At 35.9% G+C, this 25453-nt stretch overlaps 1 protein-coding gene across 1 annotated transcript; it reads left to right on the top strand.

Annotated features, from left to right (window-relative positions):
- Positions 1-375: 375 nt before the first annotated feature.
- LOC141702088 (GRAS family protein RAM1-like) lies at positions 376-1806 on the top strand. Its single transcript, XM_074505784.1, has one exon. The coding sequence runs from the start codon at positions 376-378 to the stop codon at positions 1753-1755; it is 1380 nt and encodes a 459-aa protein (XP_074361885.1). The 3' UTR covers positions 1756-1806.
- The last annotated feature ends 23647 nt before the right edge of the window (positions 1807-25453 follow it).

The following is a 25453-nucleotide window of genomic DNA, read 5'->3' as shown; positions in this document are numbered from 1 at the left end:
TTGATCCACTGTACTCGCAAATCTTTATAATTTAAAAACAATTAAGTCATTTTTTCATCGTATACTCTGCATTCCTCATAATGACTTGTAGTTCTCGGTATAAAAAAGATACCCCCGTTTCTCCCACTTACCAAATTTATAGTTATATGTACATGTCATCTTCAATCATATATTTCTGTTATTACGCTTATAAAAACTCCTACTTGTCCTTGTTTCTACTCCATGTAAGGCCATCAAGTATATTTTCAACAATTATTCCCATACCTATTCCCTTTTTTGGCTTTAAACAACCTTAAATAAGCCCTTTGATAACTACATTATGTTCCTTGTATAAGACTCATCACTTTTGTGACTTCTTTCTCATCACTTGTATGCATGGAAGATACAGATGAACAGGAAGAGTTTTTAACACTAACGCTTGCGATTGTCGCAGATTCTAAATTCGATACAAAGAGGAAAAGGAGAAAAAGAGAAGCATCAGTTGAGCCCGTTAGCTCGAATGAAGAATATCGTGAAAGTAAGATATTCAGTCTTCTTCAGTTAAGGGAACAAATGTTAAAGCTAGACCACAAGAGGAAAGGAGTGGCTGAAGATGGAAAAGGCCTTCATTTGGTCCATTTGCTGCTTATTTCAGCTACTTTTGTTGACGAAAACAAGCTCGATTCATGTATTGAGAGTTTGAGCGAGTTGTTTCGATATGTGTGTTTCAGGGGAGATTCTGTCCAAAGGGTTGCAACCTATTTTGCTGATGCCTTGGTGGCAAGGCTTCTTACACGAAAATCGCCCTTTTATAATATGATAGTGAAGGAACCAACTGCTGAAGAAGAGTTTTCGGCCTTCACTGAGCTGTACACGGTGTCTCCTTATTATCAGTTTGCGCATTTCACAGCTAATCAGGCTATTATCGAGGCATTTGAAAAAGAAGAAAGGTTTAATAACAGGGTTTTGCATGTCATTGATTTTGATGTTTCCTATGGATTCCAATGGCCCTCCCTTATACAATCTTTAGCCGATAAGGCCGCGAGTAGCAATCGAATATCTCTACGAATAACAGCATTTGGAAGAAGATTAGAAGAACTGCAAGAAACTGAGACAAGACTTGTGTGTTTTGCAAAGGGAATCAGAAACATAGTTTTCGAGTTCCAAGGATTATTGAGAGGTTCAAGTAATTTCTCCAATGTAAAGAGAAAGAACAATGAAACAGTGGCCGTTAATTTAGTTTTCCATCTAAACACACTCACTAGCGTCTCAAAGATATCAGATACCTTAAAATCCGTACACTTCTTGAATCCTGCCATAGTAATCTTGGTGGAACAAGAAGCTAGTAGAAACCCTAGAAGCTTCTTAGCACAATTCATGGAATCTTTACATTTCTTTGCAGCCATGTTTGATTCTCTAGATGATTGTCTTCCACTCGATAGCGAGGGAAGATTGAGGATTGAGAAGAATCATCTTGGAAGGGAGATCAAACGCTTTATGAACTACGAAAAAGACACTAGTAATTGCATCGAGTATGAGAGGATGAAGACATGGAAGGAAAGAATGGAAGGACACGGATTTAGAGGAGTTAAGCTAAGCTCAAGAAGTGTAATGCAAGCTAAACTTCTTCTAAAAATGAGGAGCCAGTATTGTCCAGTGCAATGTGATGGAGAAAATGGTGGATTCAGGGTTTTTGAAAGAGATGAGAGCACAGCTATCTCTCTGGGGTGGCAAGATAGGTTTTTGCTAACGGCTTCTGCATGGCACCGTGTATGATAATAGTATCACTTTTCTATTCTGCACTTTTAATTTCTTGATATTAAGGTGGGTGGGATTTTAATGCATTATATATAATCCATGGATTTTAATGGATTATATCTGATTTTGATTTTAGAGGGAATCTACATAAAATGTCGTAGAGTTAATGAAGAGATTTTAGGATTTAAACACAATTTTTCAAAATCTAATAAATTATGGTGGGATTTCAAAAATTATAAAATACATTGAACAATCCAACAAAATCCATCAGTCCAAAAAAATCCGTCAGTATGTTAATACCATCAGATTTTAATGGATTTTAAATAATCTCAGTTGAATACCATCAGATTTTTAAGCATAATTTAAAATTCTGATTTAGTACCAGCGGATTTTGTAGCAAAATTTAAAATCCTAATTAAATACCATAAAATTCTGATACATTTTTTAAAATCCCAGTTGAAAACACCTAGATTTCATTAATGAAAAAAATCTTTTAAAATCTCAGTTCAATACACCCTAAGTTTAGAAAATCATATAAATAAATTTTATTCTGAAATTATAATTTAATTGAATATTTAATTCATTAAGTAGATAATTAATTTTTATGTCGTGAATAATATCACAACTACCAAAGAAACGATTTTATTGTGAAAAATTAATACGAAGGACCTCGTGGACAATTGTAACACAAACACAATCAATGAATATGTTTATTGTACATATAAAGGAAAACACATGGGAGCTCTCTGTTTATATATATATATATATATATATATATATAATCGCTATAAAACATAAGACAACATGGTGAGACGATACTTCTCATATCGTCTCAATCTATTTTTCTAATTTTTTTAAAATTTTTATTTATTAAATAAAAAACATATTAACATCGCAGAATCTTACATGAAATCGTATTTAAAATCTAATTTAATCAAAATTTAAATGGAACCATCTGATGCGGGAAACACAACATTTGTAACTAACATGAAGATATACTATTATTTGGCAATGTCGTTTGGTCTACGAAATGCGGGGATAATTTTTCAAACGTTAGTCAACAAAATGTTCAAGGAAAAGATAGGACGTTCGATGGATATATATATAGACGACATGTTGTGCATATATTGTGTACTTGATGATTACATAAACAAAACATCTAAGTAGATTTTACTTAGTGAAATTATGTAGCACTCGACGGATAAGAATTCAGTCCCGACGGATAACTCATTATAGTCCCGACGGATGATTAACTTATTATCCATCGAGCGAGTAGCTTATGTAATAATAAGTCTGTAGCACAATTATGTATGCACCTTTGTATAGAATTTGTAGTAGCATATAAGTCATGTTGACTTTAACTAGATATGCAGAATAGGTTGATTAATTGTACATAAATGATGTCTTGTAATTCTGCATAAGTGAAATAGAGTCAAGTGCCAAAATAGCTGTCGACGGATGATTAACAAAGCCATCGACGGATGATCAATTAAACCATCAACGGATGTTCTGAAAGTCGACGGATGATCATATGAAGAATTCAAACAGCAGTTGAACAGTGAAAGCTGACACACAGCCGTCGAGATGTATACAAACACATTGTGGAAGCCCATTAACTGGGTAATAGAGGACGAAAAGCAGCAAAGCTTAAAACTGATAGTTTTTATATTTGTTCAGTCTTTTTGACTTTGTAATCTTGGTGTTATATAAACCAAAAGTGTAGCAAATAGAAAAATGACTGAGATAGCTGAGAAACACAAAAACAGAGAAATCTTTGTAAGCAGAATTATTAGCATATCCTGTATTCTCAGTAGTTCTATTTGTAAGCAGCTGTGAGCATTCCTGCACACAGAGTCCTCTCGATATATTATATATATCTCTGGTGGAATTGTTTAAATCCACCAGAAAGTTTTTAAAGACTCTTGTTTTTAATTACTTATGTTTTGATTCAATTAAGTTTCTATTCCGCATTGTGCTAATCAAAACATTATATCTATATTCGAGTTGAACATTTTTATTTCGAGAAAAAGGTTCAAGAATTCCATTCAACCCCCCTTCTGTAATTCTTGCTATATTGTTAAGGGACTAACAATTGGTATCAGAGCAAGCTCTTAATCTACAAAGAGTTTAAAGATCAAAACAATTCAGCAAGATGAACAAGAAAGATGTTGGAGTCAAGATTCCTTTTCTTGATAAAGATAATTACCATCATTGGAAGGTAAAGATGCATCTTCATATGCTTTCTCAAGATGAGGCCTATGTAGACTGCATAGAAAGAGGCCCTCATGTTCCAATGAGAGCTGCAACAGGAAACGAGCCATCTGTTCCAAAGCCAAGGCATGAATGGTCTGATCCTGACATTGAACAAGTCAGGAAAGATAAAAAGGCCATGAACATTCGGTTCAATGGAGTTGATGCAGACATGTTTGATAACATTATCAACTGCAAAACTGCCAAGGAAGTTTGGGACACAATACAGATAATTTGTGATGGCACTGAGCAAGTAAGAGAAAATAAATGCAGCTCCTGATTCAGCAATATGAGCATTTTCAAAATGAAGAAAGTGAGTTACTCACTGACATTTTTAGTAGATTCCAAAAACTACTAAATGCTCTTAAGTTGCATGGAAGAGTCTATCAGACTAAAGACTTCAATCTGAAATTTCTCAGATCTCTTCCAAAGGAATGGAAACCAATGACAGTCTCATTGAGAAACTCACAAGATTATAAGGAGTTTACTTTGGAGAGACTGTATGGCATTCTGAAGACCTATGAGCTTGAGATAGAGCAGGATGAAAGAATGGAGAGAGGAAAGAAGAAAGGAGGATCCATTGCACTAGTTGCTGATCTGGAAAAGGAGAAGGAAGTGAAGATGGAAGCTGTAGAATCAACTTCAAAGGCCTGTGAGAATAAGGGTAAGGGGCTAGCTGCAGAAAGTGAAGAATCATTGAGCCAAGATGACATGGAGGATATTGATGAGCACCTAGCATTTCTTTCAAGGAGATTTTCCAAGCTCAAGTTCAAGAAGAACTTTGGAGCAGCCAAGCCAAATAGAAACATGGTGGATAAGTCAAAATTCAAATGTTTCAAATGTGGCTTGGCAGGGCATTTTGCAAATGAGTGTAGAAAGTCAGATTCCAGTAAGAAAAGGTTTGAGTCTGTGGATTATAAGCAAAAATACTTTGATCTACTCAAACAAAAGGAAAGGGCTTTTATTAGAGAAGAGAATGACTGGGCAGCAGATGGTTTGGATGAAGATGAAGATGTCAGCTATGTCAATCTAGCCCTAATGGCCAAGTCTGATGAAACAGAGACAAGTTCCTTAAGCAATCAGGTAATCACTACAAACCTTGCACATTTATCTAAAGCTGAGTGTAATGATGCCATAAATGACATGTCTACAGAATTGTATTATTTGCGCGTTACACTTAAGTCTCTCACTAAAGAAAATGCTAAAATTGAAGAAAACAACTTATTAAGTGAGAGGAATAATGTGCTTGAGTCTTAGTTTGTTGAGTTTGAGAAACTAAAAATTGAGTGTAAGATTGTCAAGGAGGAATTAACTGAGTCCTTGAAAAAGGAAGAAATTTTGAAGAAGCAGCTCGAGCGTGAACAAGAGGTGATTAAAGCATGGAAAACATCCAGGGATGTTCATGCTCAAATCACCAAGGTTCAAGGAATTGAGTCTTTTTGTGATGAAGCCTGGAAAAAGAATAAAGAGAAATTAGAACCTATTTTGGTAGATGGGTTGTTGACAGATGTAGACTCGACGGATGATGAGGACTATCCGTCGGATAACAAAAAGTATTATCCGTCGAATGATGAAAATCCTCATCCGTCGGCTGTGAGCAAACCCATTAGCAAAACCAAATTAATCAAGCTAAATGAAAAGTATGGGTCTGTTTCCAAGAATTTTGCTTCAGGAGAGTCAAGTCAAGCTAAGAAAGGGAAAAAGGCTAATGTTGGTCACATGACTGTCAAACAGTTAAGTGACAGACTTGAGAAAATTGAGGTAAAAACAGAGACTAAAAAGAAAAACAATAGGAATGGTAAAGTAGGGATTAACAAACACAATAACTACACACCTAATAAATATGCTCCTAGAAAAATCTGTGTCAAGTGTGGTAGTGTCAATCATTTGTCTGTTAATTACAAATCTGTCATGCCTACTCCCATGTCTGTTCAATCTCAATTTCCAAACATAAATGACATGCCTCCCATGCCTGTTAATGCTATGCCTACACAGAATATGAATGCACAGTTTGCTAATATGTCATTTGCACCTAATCCATATTATGCTGCATACAATATGCCTCAAATGCCATTCAACATGCCTTATTGGAATAACATGTTTGCACCAAGCATATCATTTCCCGTTAGCCATAATATGCATGATAATTCTGTTGCATTAAATGGTTTCAAAGGCCCAACCCAAATGACTAAGGAAGAATCTGAAATTCCTAAGTCAAATGAGTTAAGACCTAAGAAACAGAAGAAGAAAGCTAACAAGGCAGGACCCAAGGAAACTTGGGTACCAAAATCAACTTGATTTGATTTTGATGTGTGCAGGGAAACAGAAAGAATCTTTGGTACTTGGATAGTGGCTGTTCAAGACACATGACCGGTGATTCTACCCTGCTCACAGAGTTTAAGGAGAGAGCTGGCCCAAGTATTACTTTTGGAGATGACAGCAAAGGTTATACTGTGGGATATGGCTTGATTTCAAAGGACAATGCATCATTGGAGAGGTTTCCTTAGTGGATGGTCTCAAACACAATCTGTTGGGTATCAGCCAGCTTTGTGACAGAGGCAACTCAGTAACCTTCAACAAAGAAGCCTGTGTTGTGACTAATAATCAAAGCAACAAAGTGGTTCTCACTGGTGTGAGAAGAGGAAATATGTACCTAGCTGACTTTAACTCAACTAAAGCAGAATCTGTAACTTGTCTTCTCAGTAAAGCAAGTCAAGATGAAAGTTGGCTATGGGACAAGAAGCTATCCCATTTAAACTTCAAGACCATGAATGAGCTGCTAAAGAAAGAACTAGTAAGAGGCATTCCTCTAGTGGAGTTTACAAAGGATGGACTGTGTGATGCCTTCCAAAAAGGGAAGCAGATCAAAGCATCATTCAGGAAGAAACTTGATTTAGCAATTGAAGAGCCTCTACAATTGCTTCACATGGATCTGTTTGAACCAGTCAATATATTGTCAATTTCAAAGAAAAGATTTTGCCTAGTAATTGTAGATGATTTTTCAAAGTTCTCTTGGACATATTTCCTAAAGTCTAAAGATGAGGCTTGTGAAATCATCATCAATCACATAAGGCAAGTTAACAATCATCCTGATTTCAAAGTTAGAAGAATCAGGAGTGACAATGGAACTGAGTTCAAGAACTATGTTGTTAGATATATTTGATAATGTCATGACTAATATAATTTATGTTTGGATTTCAGATCTTACTTAACAGGACAAATCAGTACTTAACCGTTGATCAGTACTTATACTGGAAGTCAGGACTTAAGGATATCAGTACTTATATTATCAGGAGATAATCATCAGAAGTTAGATATCAGAACTTAAGTGCTGAAGGACGATCAGATAAGGACAGTAGCTGATTAAAGGAAAGAAGATCAAGATAAACATAAGAAGAGATATGCATGAAGAAGGAGTTCCGTGAAGAATGGAATACTTGGAAGAAAAGATATCTGATTGATATATTTTAGGAAGCAGAATTATATTCCATATCAATTAGCGATTATCTTGTAATTATGTAGTATATATACACAGACATAGGGTTTACACTATAAATGTTATCATATTCGAGAAGATTATTCATTGTAACCCTAGTAGCTCTCGTGATATTTGTTCATCACTGAGAGGTAACAGTTCCATACTGTAACAGAGTTTATTGTTCCAATAAAGTTTGTTTTCTGTTACTTAAGATATTAAAGTTCGATTTGATTGTATTATACACTGTATTCACCCCCTCTACAGTGTGTGTGACCTAACAAGTGGTATCAGAGCCTATCTGTTAACACACATACAGTTAAAGATCCACAATCATGTCTGACACAGAAACTCCAACCAAAACTGAGGAACCACCAAAAGACACAAATTCAGAGTTGGTATGAGACCATCAGAGTTCCCATACTGAGACCATCTGAATATCCCATATGGAAGGTAAGGATGACCATGTTCCAGGAAGCAACAGATCCTGAAATACCTTGATAGAATTAAGGAAGGACCTCACAAACCAACCAAGCTTGCTGTTGCAGTTGCAGGTGAAGCAGCAAAGACTGTACCAAAGGAAAAGAGTGATTATACTGCTGAAGATATAGCATCAATTGCTAAGGATTCTAAGGTACGACACTTACTGCATAGTGCCATTGATAATGTAATGTCAAACAGGGTAATCAACTGCAAGACTGCTAAGGAGATATGGGATGCTCTGGAAACAAGGTGTCAGGGAACTGACACAATTAAGAAGAACAGGAAGACAATACTCACTCAAGAGTATGAACACTTTGACTCAAAGACTAATGAGTCATTGAATGATTTATATGATAGATTTGTCAAACTTTTGAATGATTTGTCATTGGTTGATAAAGAGTATGATCTTGAAGATTCAAACCTTAAATTCCTGTTAGCTCTTCCTGAATGCTGGGATTTGAAGGCAACAACAATAAGAGACAACTACAATCTTGATGAAACAACTCTTGATGAAATCTATGGAATGCTCAAGACTCATGAACTTGAGATGGAACAAAGAAGCAAGACGAAAGGAGGAAAGTCAAGGACAGTTGCTCTTAAGGCTGAAGAAGAATCCCCCAAAGCAGCTTCCTCAAGGAAAGACAAGGGTAAAGCTCTTGTAATAAAGTCTGATACTGAGTCATCAAGTTCTGAAAGTGATGATGACTCAGATTCTGAAAGCTTGCCTGAGACTTATGTTGATGAGGAGATGATGAAGCTGTGTGCTCTTATGGTGAAAGGAATCACAAAGATTGCATACAGGAAGTTCAGGAAGGGAAAGAAGTTTTCCAGGAGAGGCATAAGTTCTGATAAGAAGAATTTCAGAAGATCTGAAGGCAGAGGAGGAAAGTCTGACAGAGGAGATTATACGAATGTTAAATGCTATAACTGTGGTGAGAAAGGCCACATATCTCCTGATTGCAAAAAGGTAAAGGGTGACAAAGGCAAGGCTCTTGTCACAAAGCAGAAAAGCTGGACAGACACCTCAGACTCTGAAAGTGAGGAGAACTATGCATTAATGGCAAATGCTGATAAAGATAGTGCTGAGAGCAGTTCTGAAGCTGCTGAAACAAAGGTACCTCAGACTACTTATGCTTTTCATACTGATGATATTAATGAGTTGAGAAGATATCTTAAAACCATGTTTGTTAGTTATAGAGATCAAACTTTAACATGTGAAAGATTAACTTCTGAAAATCTTGCTTTTAAGAAAAGAAATGATTTCTTAGAAAAAGAGTTAGTCATGTTTCATCAAACTCAGAAGGATAGAGATGATGCTTTCTATGTTAGGGATGAAGTGCTAAAAATGAATGAATCTCTAAAAACTGAGTTAGAAAAGGAAAGAGAGATTATCAGAACTTGGACTAATTCTAGCAAAACAACTCAAAATTTGCTAAGTAGTGGAAACTGGAAAGAGGGCTTAGGTTATGGAGAGTATAAGAATGATAAAGGAACTGAAGAAATTAAGCCTGTTGTTAAGCAAAAGCCAAAGTTAAAACCTGTTAAGTTTGTAACTGTAAAGTCTAAAAATGAGAAATTAGAAGTTAAAGAGGAATTAACTTCTGACAAACTAAAACAGGAAAAGACAGTTGAAGTAAACATAGGCTTAATGACAAAGAAGCAGCTTAAGCATAAGCTGAAAGATGTTAAGAATGCAAACAAGGTAAAATCACCTAGGAAAAATAGGAATGGAAAGGAAGGTGTGAATAAAAGCAATAATTATAAACCTGTTCCTGATGCTCCTAGGAAAATATGTCATAACTGTGAAAGTTCCAATCATCTGGCTTCTTTTTGCAGGAAGAATAAGAATATTACCTCCTTACCTTCAAAATCAGGAGTTAAGAGTCAGTATGTTAGATACAAACCATAAAATCCTTGTTTTCATTGTGGTAGTTTATGGCATTCCATTTATACTTGTAAGGAATATCATAGTTTGTACTATGATTATTATCAAATAAAACCTTCTTTGAAGAAAGTTTCCATTGTTCCTTCTAGTGTAAATTCTGATTCAAAGTCTGATAATGTAAGTTCAGAAAAGAAAAATGTTAACATAAACTCTGATGCTAAATCCGCTGCAAATGTTAACAAACTTAATAAGACCGAAGGATCCAAGCAAGTCTGGGTCCTTAAAACTAATAATTAGTGGTCTTTGTGATTGCAGGGCAACAGGAAAAATATTCTAGTTCTGGACAGTGGATGTTCAGGACATATGACTGGAAATAAGGCCCTGCTATCAGACTTTGTGGAGAAAGTTGGCCCAAGTGTTTCCTATGGAGATGGCAACATTGGAAAAACATTGGGATATGGCAATATCAATCTTGGGAATGTCATAATTAAAGAAGTAGCTCTGGTCTCAGGACTTAAACACAATCTGCTGAGTATAAGTCAAATCTGTGACAGAGGTTATCTTGTTGATTTCTTTGAAGAACACTGTGAAATTGTGAGTAAATCTAAAGGCAAAGTTGTTCTGAAAGGATACAGGCGTGGTAACATTTATGAAGCTAAGCTTTCAACAAGTACTGATGGTTCTGTAATCTGTCTGATGAGTAGAGCATCAATTGAAGAAAGCTGGAATTGGCACAAGAAACTCTCTCATTTAAATTTCAACAATATAAATGAACTGGTCAAGAAAGATCTTGTGAGAGGATTGCCAAAGTCAGTGTTTGCTCCTGATGGTCTTTGTGATTCATGTCAGAAGGCCAAACAAAGAAAATCTTCATTCAAGAGCAAGACTGAATCATCAATTTTTGAGCCTTATCATCTATTACATGTTGATCTATTTGGTCCAGTGAATGTCATGTCTATTGCAAAGAAGAAGTATGCGTTGGTCATAGTGGATGAGTTCACCAGATACACATGGGTATATTTCTTGCACACAAAAAATGAAACTGCATCTATCTTGATTGATCATGTCAAATATCTGGATAAATTGCTCAAAGATTCTGTGAAAATCTTGAGTGATAATGGCACTGAGTTCAAGAATTTGATGATGGAAGAGTTCTGCAAAAACCATGGAATAAAGCAGGAATTTTCTGCTTCTGGAACTCCACAGCAAAATGGAGTTATTGAAAGGAAGAATAGAACTCTCATTGAAGCTGCACGTACAATGCTTGAAGAAGCAAAGTTTCCAACCTATTTCTAGGCTGAAGCTGTGCAGACTGCTTGTTTTACTCAAAATGCAACACTTATTAACAAGCATGGAAAAACACCATATGAGATGGTGAAGAAAAAGAAGCCAAATCTGAAGTACTTTCATGTATTTGGATGCAAGTGTTTTGTTCTCAAGACTCATCCTGAATAGCTATCCTAGTTTGAACTAAAAGCTGATGAAGGAATCTTTGTTGGATATCCACTTTCCATAAAAGCCTTCAAAGTCTATAATTTGAGAACAAAAGTGGTCATGGAATCTATCAATGTCTCTTTTGATGACAAGAAGATTATTGGTCTTGAAGATTTCATTGATCATGATCAGCTGAGATTTGAAAATGAAGACTCAAATTCTGATACTGAAAATCCTGACAGTCTAAGTCCTGATACTGTAAACTCTGATGGATTAAACTCTGATGTTATTGAAACTGTGGTGACTACGTCAAAGGAAGATGCACCAATGCAGGGGGAGCATACTCAAGATCCTACCACATCTCAAGAAACATCAGAACATACATCTGACTCTTCAAGTTCTGATTCGTCAAGTTCTGATAAGCGAAGTTCTGATAGTGCTGAAAATCTAAATTCTGAAGAATCCAACTCAGAGAGCATAGTTTCAAGGGGAGCATCAGAAAATGAAAATGAAGACAGCATGGATCATGGGGGAGCATCCAGTTCTAGAGAAAACCTTCCATCTGCAAGGAAGTGGACAAAGTCACATACACCTGATTTGATAATTGGAAATCCTGATGCAGGTGTCAGAACTAGAACAGGTACTTCAAATGAATGTCTTTACAATTCTTTTCTCTCTCAGACTGAGCCAAAGAAAGTGGAAGAAGCTCTTCAAGATGCTGATTGGGTGCAAGCAATGCAGGAAGAGTTAAATGAGTTTGAAAGAAACAAAGTCTGGACCCTAGTGCCAAGACCAAAGAATAGATCTGTTGTTGGTACAAAGTGGGTATTCAGAAACAAAACTGACAGTGATGGCATAATTACAAGGAATAAGGCAAGGCTGGTTGCAAAAGGATATTCTCAACAGGAGGTAATTGACTATGATGAAACATTTGCACCAGTTGCTAGGTTAGAAGCCATAAGGATATTTTTGGCTTATGCTGCTCACAAAAAGTTTACTGTCTTTCAAATGGATGTGAAAAGTGCTTTTCTCAATGGAGAATTGGAGGAGGAAGTATATGTTGAACAACCTCCAGGCTTTGTAGATTCTAAATATCCAGATTATGTCTACAGGCTTGATAAAGCACTTTATGGACTTAAGCAAGCTCCTAGAGCATGGTATGAGACTTTAGCTCAGTTTCTTCTGGAAAGTGGATTAAACAGAGGAACAATAGACAAAACACTGTTCTACCTCAACCATGGAAAGGACTTACTTCTCGTCCAGATTTATGTTGATGATATCATTTTTGGGTCTACAAATGACAGACTTTGCAAGAAGTTTGCCAAACTGATGTAGTCAAGATATCAGATGAGTATGATGGGGGAACTTAGCTATTTTTTGGGCCTTCAAGTCAAGCATAATGAAGAAGGCACTTTTATTTGTCAAACTAAGTACACCAGAAACTTGCTAAAGAAATTTGAAATGCAAGATTGTTCAAGTGCATCCACTCCCATGGCCACTGCAACAAAACTGGATAAGGATACTGGTAAATCAGTAGATATTACTGATTACAGAGGTATGATTGGCTCTCTACTCTATCTAACTGCTAGTAGACCTGATATCATGTATGCTACCTGTATTTGTGCAAGATTTCAAGCAGATCCAAGAGAACCTCACTTAACAGCTGTGAAAAGAATCTTTAAGTATCTTAAAGGAACAGCTGATCTGGGATTGTGGTATCCTAAAGAATCAGATTTTAAACTAATAGGTTACTCAGATGCAGATTTTGCAGGTTGCAAAATTGACAGGAAAAGCACAAGTGGAAGCTGCCAATTTCTTGGAGGCAGATTGGTTTCTTGGTTCAGCAAGAAACAAAAGTCAATTTCCATATCAACTGCAGAAGCAGAGTATATTGCTGCAGGAAGCTGTTGTGCACAGATTCTTTGGATGAAGAATCAGTTACTGGATTATGGGTTAACTTATTTCAAAATCCCTATTTACTGTGATAATCAAAGTGCTATTGCTATGACAGGTAATCCAGTTCAACACTCTATGACAAAGCACATCAGCATCAGGTACCACTTCATAAGGGAACATGTGGATGAAGGTACAGTGGAATTGCACTTTGTTCCAACAGATCAAAAACTAGCAGATATCTTCACAAAACCACTGTGTGAAGCCACTTTTACAAGATTGGTAAATGAACTTGGAATGGTTTCAGGTTCTTTTTCTAAATCTGTCTAGTTTTGTTCTGTTTCATTAGACTTTATGATCAGTATTTACAGAATGTAATCTCTTTGTGTATTAGGTGATTAATTGAAATATGCGTTCAGGTACTGATTGTTGTCTGATATATGTTTCTAAACTCTGATAAGTGATATGTCTGTTTAAGTAACTATTCAATCCTATGAGTATAACTGTGCTATATACTGACCTAGTAGTCTTCAATAAACAGATGATCTCATATAAGAAGTAATTATTTATGTGGAAATCTTATGTCACAAGCAAATTCTGATAATTGAGCTTAGTTGAGTTTACTTTGTTTATCTTATTACTAAGTCACAAATTAAAATAATGCTACTCATCTATTAAGTTCTGATACTAGTAAAACTGCTGAATGTACTAAGTGCTGATAAACCTCACTTATCAAAAGAAAAAGCAAAAAGGATCAAAGAATAAAATCAGGTACTCCTTTGAGATCTAGAGTAAAAATATGGAAGGGACGACCCAAGTGCATTGCTGGTATTAAGTAAATATGCATTAGAAAAGCAAAATATTTTCTTGGTGACTTTTCACACTCTATGATTACTGGAGAAATACTCTGATAATAGCATAAATTCTGATAAGCTGTCGTGACTCACTTACACTGAGAAGCCACTGTAAAATAGAATTTAAAAAGATGCATAAAATTAGCACAAAACAGCTGAGGTGGACTCAAGCATGAACTCATTCATCAGTAGGTATTCAGGATAATGACAGCTCTTTAGCAAAATTTTAGTTATGCCTTATTTCTAAGATGTACTGAAGTGAATCAGACTTTACTCCTTGTCTGGAATTTAGCTTAATGCACACACTAATCACTCCATCTGAATGATGAAAATTACTGTGGTGGTCTATGTTATTTTAGATAAACAGTCATTGTATCATTTTGCACTAACTCTGAGGACAAGTTCTGGTTGCATATTCTGACGATTAAGTTCTGAAGAGTATAACTCAGAACTTGTATGAGGACTTACTTAGATAGGCATTCCTTTTTCGAGTTAAGAAATTATGTTCTGATGACTGTTAAGTTTTGATATAAGTCTAAGTTCTGATATTACAGTCTAATTCTTTACTTGGCTTATCTGTGGATAAAATTTAATAACAGTCTCGGTTCAAACTAGAATATGTTGAAGTGGAAGATTAATAGTCACTATGGTTAGGGTTAATGGTATTCGTACTTAAACAGTCCACTTTTACTTGTTTCTTGTGCGCATTCAACCATTTTTTCTCCTTCCAATGAATGTTATTCTTTTTCAAAGTCTGGGGAGACGAGGTAGAATTAATTCTACCTGTCAGCATTAAATACTTTTACGTCTCCTGGCATTCTCTTGCCTATATAAGCAGCCACTTCACATCAGCCTTCCCATCAAATTCTTTCTCACAAACTTACCTTCATACTTTTTCTTTCAAAAATGCAATGGTCAGATACAACATGTTTTTGAACTACCAAAACTTCAATATGGAGCTAAGCTGTGCCGACTGGCAGCAGGAATGGCACGTCACGGCCATTCCTGAGGAGATATGGGACTCTGTCCCACAGGAGGTACTGACCCACCTCCTGTTCTTCTATATGGATTACTATCGCCATCTGGAGCGATTGGAGGAGGAAAGGCTGGAAGCTCTCCACCAGCAAGAGCGAATCATCCGACTCGCCATTCTGTTTGTCGAGAGTAGTAAGAAGAAATGATTTAATCTCTTCTTCTTCCTGTTTTTCTTCATCATCAGCTTTGTCAGGCTTCTTAGCTAGGACTAAGGCTGTTGATGTTAGGTTTAGCAGCTTAGGGAAAATCTTGTATAAATTCCTGATGTAATCCTCAATTTCATGAATGTATTCACGTTGATATATTAATGAAATTTGTTTTTGTTTCAAGATTTTTGTCTCTAAGATATTTTGTAATGCAATGATAATCCTGATTGATATTCTGATGACATAAAATTTGTTTAAATTAAGTTCTGACTTTCCTTTATCATACTTATTCAATGATTTATACTTGGTCATTTTTCACTTGACTTATTTTCAGAATATTATGTTGCAGTGAAAAATAATCCATAGTGGGAACGGCTTCAATTTGAATTAAAACTGTTTTACCTTAATTAATGGCATATATGGGGTAAGTGGAACTGGTTTTTTTCCTTGAAAACAGGCGAGTGGGTAAGTAATAATTACTGTTTCTCGAGCCCAGTAACTATTTATGTGTGTGTGTCATGTAGTTGCATATTCATGATAGTTCAGTTCATATAGTGCATATTTTTGCCATATATAGTTTTTTTATTTATTTTATAGCTTTATTTACCATGTCATCTAGCTCATGCATATATCATGATCCCTTTTGCGTTGCTTTACCGATTGATTTATGATATTGATGCGAGTGTAGTGATAGCGTTAGAGTGGTGCTTGAATCTTGTAGGTTGGCTTGCATGCTAGAAATACATGTAATTTCACTAAGTCTTAAAGTATGTTTAAGGACTAGATTGTTGTCATGGTTGATGGTTTTTGAGGTTAATCTATTGATTATGCTTAGAATTTATGATAGGCTCTTAATGATAAAAGGCATGAAAAGGAAAAAATTAGAGTAAAAGTGGAATTCATTGCTAATTGTGGCTAGGTGTCATTGGCTAGTAGCCGGCTCGTATTTTTATGCGAGTAGTCTAGGGTTGAGCAAGATGGAGCGAAACGCACTTGCTCAGAAATTTGAAAAAAAAAAAAGAAAAAAAAAAATAAATTTAATGCATAATTGATCACGAGTGAGCTCTTTGGTATTCGAGTTATTAAGTTCTTAGGGGACTTTGTGCCTAGTGACCTAAGGCTTTTATTAGTCTGGGATCCGCTAACCTAACGCTCGCTAAATGGATGCCATTGCATAAGTCTTTTGTGGACCTCACTCATTGCACGGTCAAATAAGCATTTGTTGTTGTGTTGAATAAAAGCACGATTCCGTAATAAGCTCTAGTGATCTTGAAGTGTTATAAGTCATTTTGTGTCTAGAATTTATTCTTCGTATAATCATGTGATTGCCTTGAGGATAATCGAGTTATGATAATTGACTAGTTTAGAAGCATATCTGTTAAGCATCCGCACACACCGCATTTCTGGTTGTATGTTAGTTGCATTATTTGATTGATCTTTATTCGCCTAATTGCATTTGTTGAGATGTCATGAGTTGATTGGTTTAGTCATTGTGAGGGGGATCGCTGCATTTCATGTAGTTTGCATTCATGCATGTTTTTGTTTTATTTTTGAGTCTGTGACGCTTGAGGACAAGCATCGATTTAAGTTTGGGGGTGTGATAAGTGGCATTTATACCACTTAGATATCTTATAATGACTTGAATTGATGTCTTGAAATCAGTTATTTTGTGTATTTGATGTATTTTCTAGTGTTTTTGCATTTCAGGGTATAACTTGCGTATGTAGGAAGAATTCATCAGAAATCCTAGGGAAGTGCTTGGCATTGGTTGTGGAAAGTTTGGGCAGAACGCAGCAAAATCGGGAGCAGAATTCAGAATTTTTCAGAAGGTGCTGGGGCGCCCGCTCAGGATGCTGGGGCGGCCGCCCGGAGCTGGGGCGCCCGCTCAGGAATCTAGGGAGGCCCGGGGATGAAAATTTTAATACTGATTTTTACAATCCTTATTCTGATGGACTTCTGAGACGGCTGGTTCTTGGGGGCTTCTATATAAGTAGTTTTCAGAGACGTTTCAAAGTGGTGGTATTAAGCAAGGAGCAAGGAAGAAGAAGAACCGTTTTAGCACATCACAATGAATAAGAGGAAGCATACGTTTTCTTGTGATTCTTTTATTCGTTATATCAGTGGATGCTAGTTTTCTTTACTTTGAACCTTATTACTCTTGTGACGTACTCTGATTTTAATAAGTATTTTTTTAGTTTATATTGTGTGTTTTATCATGTTTTCATATGAACCCATGGTGACGATGAGTTCTATCATGGGCTAATCGTGATCATGGGGTCATAACGGATTTACTATGGATTTCTTTAGTTAGTTGTTAATACCTTAGTGTGTGATTGTATGATATCTAGCATAGGTTATGCTTATTCGTCTTATGTGCATCGCGGACATATAAGATAGTCTGTTAATCTCTTGTGAAGTGACGGTGAATCTTGAGGTTTAGAACTTGCCATGCTAGCATAGGTTCATGTATGTGTATGCATGACTAGTGTGTAACTCTAACCGTTGTACTTGCCCTGTATAATCATAAAGAATAACTTGTGCTTAAATCGTTATGTTGTCAAATTCTGTAGACATATAAATCTCAACATAATTGATGCATATTCAACTTCTATCTTAATTGTGGATGATTGGTAGAATGGTATTAGTACAACGAAAGTTGGCTTTTATCAGTTTCGTGTTGTTCGATTAATATCATCATCGTTCATGCTAAGGGTAATAACAATAACTATTGAAGGAAGTAATAATGAAGATATGATCTCATGTGTGTTTAATATTGTTAATTCAAGTGTTAATTAAGTGTTTCTATCTCGTAGTAAATTGTAGTAATAATTAGTGGTTAAATATCAAGTAGGTCACTTATTGCATCCAAATGTATCAAGTGACTGACTGATTACAAAACTGACTCAAATGAGTCACTCATTTAAAAATTTGTATCAAAATATCACTTTATCATTAGTCAAAATTCTTAAAATATTATATATTGAGTTTCGCACATTTTTTATGAATGATATTACATCGAAATGAAAGATTATGAGTTCTAGTATGTTTAGATAATATTTTTAAAATTTTAAAAATTTATCTACTATTTATTTTTATTTAAATCAAATAAAACAATCAAAATTTAAAAATAAATAGTTGATAAAATTTTAAAATCTAACAATATTATCTAAAAATAGTAGAACTCGGAACCTTTTATTTGGATGTAATATCATTCATAAAAAATGTGTGAACTCAATATATAATACTTTTAGAATTTCGACTAACGATAGAAATGATATTTTTGATACAAATTTTTAAATAACTGACTCATTGAGTCAGTTTTGTAATCAGTGACTCCTTGATATATTTGGACACAATCATGACCTACTTGATATTTAACCCAATGATTAGTTAAGTCAACTCTAAAGAGTTATTGTCTTGACGTTGAGAAGTAATCATACACTGTGAGTGGGTGTTAATTAAGTATAATTAGTCCTGAGTCTCTGTGGAAACGAACTAGAAATTATTCTTATATTACTTGCGAACGCGTATACTGGCATGAATTATTAGCGCGTGTTTTTGTGCCTAACACAGGGTCTAAGCATAATTGGTGTTATTTGCTTTATCTTATTGTGGATGCTCAATAGTAGGGCATACGTTTATCAAAAGATAAGCGTATACTATTTCGTGCAATCTGATTAGTTATCATCACCATCGCAGACTATTGATAAAAGACATAAACTTGAATGAAATATGTAATAAAGTTAGAATCCCATGTTTTAGTTCGCATATAGTAATCAGTTTTAATCTCTTAGTTAATGTATGCTAGTATAATCTCTTATTTAGTGTAACCCACTCAAAATTTGGTTTTTTGTCTTAACTGTGAACGATAATCATACATTATTGCATAAGTGTAATATCGAATTTAACCTAAACTAACCCATGTGGAAACGGACTTGACTTAAATTTTATACTACTTGTGATCACGTAGGCTCGGGAAGCTAGTTTTAAATGAGAGCGTGTCATTAAAATTTTTAAGTAATTTTTGGATGACGAACTCATGGCATGTGTGGCATTTAACTTTTTTAGTGGTCTGGTGCCACCATAATTATTAAATTACTGATTGGTTTTGCTGCTGACTTGTTCATGGCATAGTGGACAGGGGCTGAGCAAAAAATCGAACAAAAACCAAAACCGATCCGAAAACCGGTAAAAATCCGTAAAAAACCAATCCGCAAAAACCCGAACCGATCCGAAACTGAAAAGTTCAAAAATCGATCCGATGATAATTTTTCGGTTCCGATTTAGGTACAAACCCGATCCGAGAAAAACCGTGTTAGATATATTGATAATGTCATGGCTAATATGTCTTATATTTAGCTTTCAGATCTTGTGTGAACAGGATAGATCAGTACTTAACTGTTGATCAGTACTTATACTGGAAGTCAGGACTTAAGGATAGCAGTACTTATATTATCAGGAGATAATCATCAGAAGATAGATATCAGAACTTAAGTGTTGAAGGACGATCAGATAAGGACAGTAGTTGATTAAAGGAAAAGAAGATAGAGATAAAACATAAGAGAGATATGCATGAAGAAGGAATTCCGTGAAGAATGGAATACTTGGAATAGAAGATATCTGATTGATATATTTTAGGAAGCAGAATTATATTCCATATCAATTAGCGATTATCTTGTAACTGTGTAGTATATAAACACAGTCAGAGGGTTTACACTATAAGTGTTATCATTATCGAAGTTATTATTCTATATAACCCTAGCAGCTCTCGGTGATATTTGTTTATCACTGAGAGGTAACAGTTCCATATTGTAACAGAGTTTATTGTTTCAATAAAGTTTGTTTTCTGTTACTCAAGTTCTTTAAGTTCGATTTGAGTGTACTATACACTGTATTCACCCCCTCTACAGTGTGTGTGACCTAACAATTGGTATCAGAGCCTATCTGTTACCTTACATACAGTTAAAGATCCAAACACAATCATGTCGGACACAGAAACTCCAACTAAGCCTACCACAACTGAGGAACCACCAAAGACACAAATTCAGAGTCGGTATGAGACCATCAGAGTTCCCATACTGAGACCATCTGAATATCCCATATGGAAGGTAAGGATGACCATGTTCCTGGAAGCAACAGATCCAAATACCTGGATAGAATCAAGGAAGGTCCTCACAAACCAACCAAACTCGCTGTTGCAGTTGCAGGTGAAGCAGCAATGACCGTACCAAAGGAGAAGAGTGATTATATTGCTGAGGACATAGCATCAATTGCTAAGGATGCTAAGGTACGACACTTACTGCATAGTGCCATTGACAATGTAATGTCAAACAGGGTAATCAACTGCAAGACTGCTAAGGAGATATGGGATGCTCTGGAAACAAGATGTCAGGGAACTGACACAATTAAGAAGAACAGGAAGACAATACTCACTCAAGAGTATGAACACTTGACTCAAAGACTAATGAGTCATTGAATGATTTATATGATAGATTTGTCAAAACTTTTGAATGATTTGTCATTGGTTATAAAGAGTATGATCTTGAAGACTCAAACCTTAAGTTCCTGTTAGCTCTTCCTGAATGCTGGGATTTGAAGGCAACGACAATAAGAGACAACTACAATCTTGATGAACAACTCTTGACGAAATCTATGGAATGCTCAAGACATACGAGCTGGAGATGGAACAAAGAAGCAAGAGAAAAGGAGGAAAGTCAAGGAAAGTTGCTCTTAAGGCTGAAGAAGAATTCCCCAAAGCAGCTTCCTCAGAAAGACAAGGGTAAAGCTCTTTTCATAAAGTCTGATACTGAGTCATCAAGTTCTGAGAGTGATGATGACTCAGATTCTGAAAGCTTGCCTGAGACTGATGCTGATGAGGAGATGATGAAGCTGTGTGCTCTTATGGTGAAAGGAATCACAAAGATTGCATACAGGAAGTTCAGGAAGGGAAAGAAGTTTTCCAGGAAAGGCATAAGTTCTGATAAGAAGAATTTCAGAAGATCTGAAGGAAGAGGAGGAAATGACAGAGGAGATTACACCAATGTTAAATGCTATAACTGTGGTGAGAAAGGCCACATATCTCCTGACTGCAAGAAGGTAAAGGGTGACAAAGGCAAGGCTCTTGTCACAAAGAAAAGCTGGACAGACACCTCAGACTCTGAAAGTGAGGAGAACTATGCATTGATGGCAAATGCTGATAAAGAAAGTGCTGAGAGCAGTTCTGAAGCTGCTGAAACAAAGGTACCTCAGACTACTTATGCTTTTCATACTGATGATATTAATGAGTTGAGAAGATATCTTAAAACCATGTTTGTTAGTATAGAGATCAAACTTTAACATGTGAAAGATTAACTTCTGAAAATCTTGCATTTAAGAAAAGAAATGATTTCTTAGAAAAAGAGTTAGTCATGTTCCATCAAACTCAGAAGGATAGAGATGATGCTTTTTATGTTAGGGATGAAGTGCTAAAAATGAATGAATCTCTAAAAACTGAGTTAGAAAAGGAAAGAGAGATTATCAGGACTTGGACTAACTCTGGCAAACAACTCAAAATTTGCTAAGTAGTGGAAACTGGAAAGAGGGCTTAGGTTATGGAGAAGATAAGAATGATAAAGGAACTGAAGAAATTAAGCCTGTGTTAAGCAAAAGCCAAAGTTAAAACCTGTTAAGTTTGTAACTGTAAAGTCTGAAAATGAGAAATCAGAAGTTAAAGAGGAATTAACTTCTGACAAACTAAAACAGGAAAAGACAGCTGAAGTAACATAGGCTTAATGACAAAGAAGCAGCTTAAGCATAAGCTGAAAGATGTTAAGAATGCAAACAAGGTAAAATCACCTAGGAAAAATAGGAATGGAAAGGAAGGTGTGAATAAAAGCAATGATTATAAACCTGTTCCTGATGCCCTAGGAAAACATGTCATAACTGTGGAAGTTCTAACCATCTGGCTTCTTTTTGCAGGAAGAATAAGAATATTAACTCCTTACCTTCAAATCAGGAGTTAAGAGTCAGTCTGTTAGATACAAACCACAAAATCCTTGTTTTCATTGTGGTAGTTTATGGCATTCCATTTATACTTGTAAGGAATATCATAGTTTGTACTATGATTATTATCAAATAAAACCTTCTTTGAAGAAAGTTTCCATTGTTCCTTCTAGTGTAAATTCTGATTCAAAGTCTGATATGTAAGTTCTGATAAGAAAAATGTTAACATAAACTCTGATGCTAAATCCGCTGCAAATGTTAACAAACTTAATAAGGCCAAAGGATCCAAGCAAGTCTGGGTCCTTAAAACTAATAATTAGTGGTCTTGATTGCAGGGCAACAGGAAAAATATTCTAGTTCTGGACAGTGGATGTTCAGGACATATGACTGGAAATAAGGCCCTGCTATCAGACTTTGTGGAGAAAGCTGGCCCAAGTGTTTCTTATGGAGATGGCAACATTGGAAAAACATTGGGATATGGCAATATCAATCTTGGAAATGTCATAATTAAAGAAGTAGCTCTGGTCTCAGGACTTAAACACAACCTACTGAGTATAAGTCAAATCTGTGACAGAGGTTATCATGTTGATTTCTTTGAAGAACACTGTGAAATTGTGAGTAAATCTAAAGGCAAAGTTGTTCTGAAAGGATACACGTGGTAACATTTATGAAGCTAAGCTTTCAACAAGTACTGATGGTTCTGCAATCTGTCTGTAGTAGAGCATCAATTGAAGAAAGCTGGAATTGGCATAAGAAACTCTCTCATTTAAATTTCAACAATATAAATGAACTGGTCAAGAAAGATCTTGTGAGAGGATTGCCAAACACAGTATTTGCTCCTGATGGTCTTTGTGATTCTGTCAGAAGCCAAAAAGAAAATCTTCATTCAAGAGCAAGACTGAATCATCAATTCTTGAGCCTTATCATCTCTACATGTTGATCTATTTGGTCCAGTAAATGTCATGTCTATTGCAAAAGAAGTATGCGTTGGTCATAGTGGATGAGTTCACCAGATACACATGGGTGTATTTCTTGCACACAAAAAGTGAAACTGCATCTATCTTGATTGATCATGTCAAACATCTGGATAAAATGGTCAAAGATTCTGTGAAAATTTTAAGGAGTGATAATGGCACTGAGTTCAAGAATTTGATAATGGAAGAGTTCTGCAAAACCATGGAATAAAGCAGGAATTTTCTGCTCCTGGAACTCCACAGCAAAATGGAGTTGTTGAAAGGAAGATAGAACTCTCATTGAAGCTGCACGTACAATGCTTGAAGAAGCAAAGCTTCCAACCTATTTCTGGGCTGAAGCTGTGCAGACTGCTTGTTTTACTCAAAATGCAACACTCATTAACAAGCATGGAAAAACCCATATGAGATGGTGAAGAAAAAGAAGCCAAATCTGAAATATTTCATGTATTTGGATGCAAGTGTTTTGTTCTCAAGACTCATCCTGAACAGCTATCAAAGTTTGATCTAAAAGCTGATGAAGGAATCTTTGTTGGATATCCACTTTCCACAAAAGCCTTCAGAGTCTATAATTTGAGAACAAAAGTGGTCATGGAATCTATCAATGTCTCTTTTGATGACAAGAAGATTACTGGTCTTGAAGATTTCATTGACCATGATCAGCTGAGATTTGAAAATGAAGACTCAAATTCTGATACTGAAAATCCTGACAGTCTAAGTCCTGATACTGTAAACTCTGATGGATTAAACTCTGATGTTATTGAAACTGTGGTGACTACGTCAAAGGAAGATGCACCTATGCAGGGGGAGCATACTCAAGATCCTACCACATCTCAAGAAACATCAGAACATGCATCTGGCTCTTCAAGTTCTGATTCGTCAAGTTCTGATAAGCCAAGTTCTGATAGTGCTGAAAATCTAAATACTGAAGAATCCAACTCAGAGAGCATAGTTTCAGGGGGAGCATCAGAAAATGAAAATGAAGATAGCATGGATCATGGGGGAGCATCCAGTTCTAGAGAAAACCTTCCATCTGCAAGGAAGTGGACAAAATCACATACACCTGATTTGATAATTGGAAATCCTGATGCAGGTGTCAGAACTAGAACAGGTACTTCAAATGAATGTCTACAATTCTTTTCTCTCTCAGACTGAGCCAAAGAAAGTGAAGAAGCTCTTCAAGATGCTGATTGGGTGCAAGCAATGCAGGAAGAGTTGAATGAATTTGAAAGAAACAAAGTCTGGACCCTAGTGCCAAGACCAAAGAATAGATCTGTTGTTGGTACAAAGTGGGTATTCAGAAACAAAACTGACAGTGATGGCATAATTACAAGGAATAAGGCAAGGCTGGTTGCAAAAGGATATTCTCAACAGGAGGGAATTGATTATGATGAAACATTTGCACCAGTTGCTAGGTTAGAAGCCATAAGGATATTTTGGCTTATGCTGCTCACAAAAAGTTTACTGTCTTTCAAATGGATGTGAAAAGTGCTTTTCTCAATGGAGAATTGGAGGAGAGGTATATGTTGAACAACCTCCAGGTTTGTAGATACCAAACATCCAGATTATGTCTACAGGCTTGATAAAGCACTTTATGGACTTAAGCAAGCTCCTAGAGCATGGTATGAGACTTTAGCTCAGTTTCTTCTGGAAAGTGGATTCAACAGAGGAACAATAGACAAAACACTGTTCTACCTCAACCATGGAAAGGACTTACTTCTGGTCCAGATTTATGTTGATGATATCATTTTTGGATCTACAAATGACAAACTTTGCAAGAAGTTTGCCAAACTATGCAGTCAAGATATCAGATGAGTATGATGGGGGAACTTAGCTATTTTCTGGGCCTTCAAGTCAAGCAAATGAGAAGGCACTTTTATTTGTCAAACCAAGTACACCAGAAACTTGCTGAAGAAATTTGGAATGCAAGATTGTTCAAGTGCATCCACTCCATGGCCACTGCAACAAAACTGGATAAGGATACCGGTAAATCAGTAGATATTACTGACTACAGAGGTATGATTGGCTCTCTACTCTATCTAACTGCTAGTAGACCTGATATCATGTATGCTACCTGTCTTTGTGCAAGATTTCAAGCAGATCCAAGAGAACCTCACTTAACAGCTGTAAAAAGAATCTTTAAGTATCTTAAAGGAACTGCTCTGGGATTATGGTATCCTAGAGAATCAGATTTTAAACTAATAGGTTACTCAGATGCAGATTTTGCAGGTTGCAAAATTGACAGGAAAAGCACAAGTAAGCTGCCAATTTCTTGGAGGCAGATTTGGTTTCTTGGTACAGCAAGAAAC

This window comes from Apium graveolens, unplaced genomic scaffold (assembly GCF_009905375.1).
Source record: "Apium graveolens cultivar Ventura unplaced genomic scaffold, ASM990537v1 ctg4603, whole genome shotgun sequence".
In the NCBI taxonomy this organism is placed as follows: domain Eukaryota; kingdom Viridiplantae; phylum Streptophyta; class Magnoliopsida; order Apiales; family Apiaceae; genus Apium; species Apium graveolens.
The sequence above is the reverse complement of the archived record's forward strand: the minus strand, read 5'-3'. Positions and strand labels throughout refer to the sequence as shown.

Bases quoted from the DNA above. Each gene is read 5' to 3' on its own strand.
- LOC141702088 (XM_074505784.1), top strand. From the start codon at position 376: ATGGAAGATACAGATGAACAGGAAGAGTTTTTAACACTAACGCTTGCG.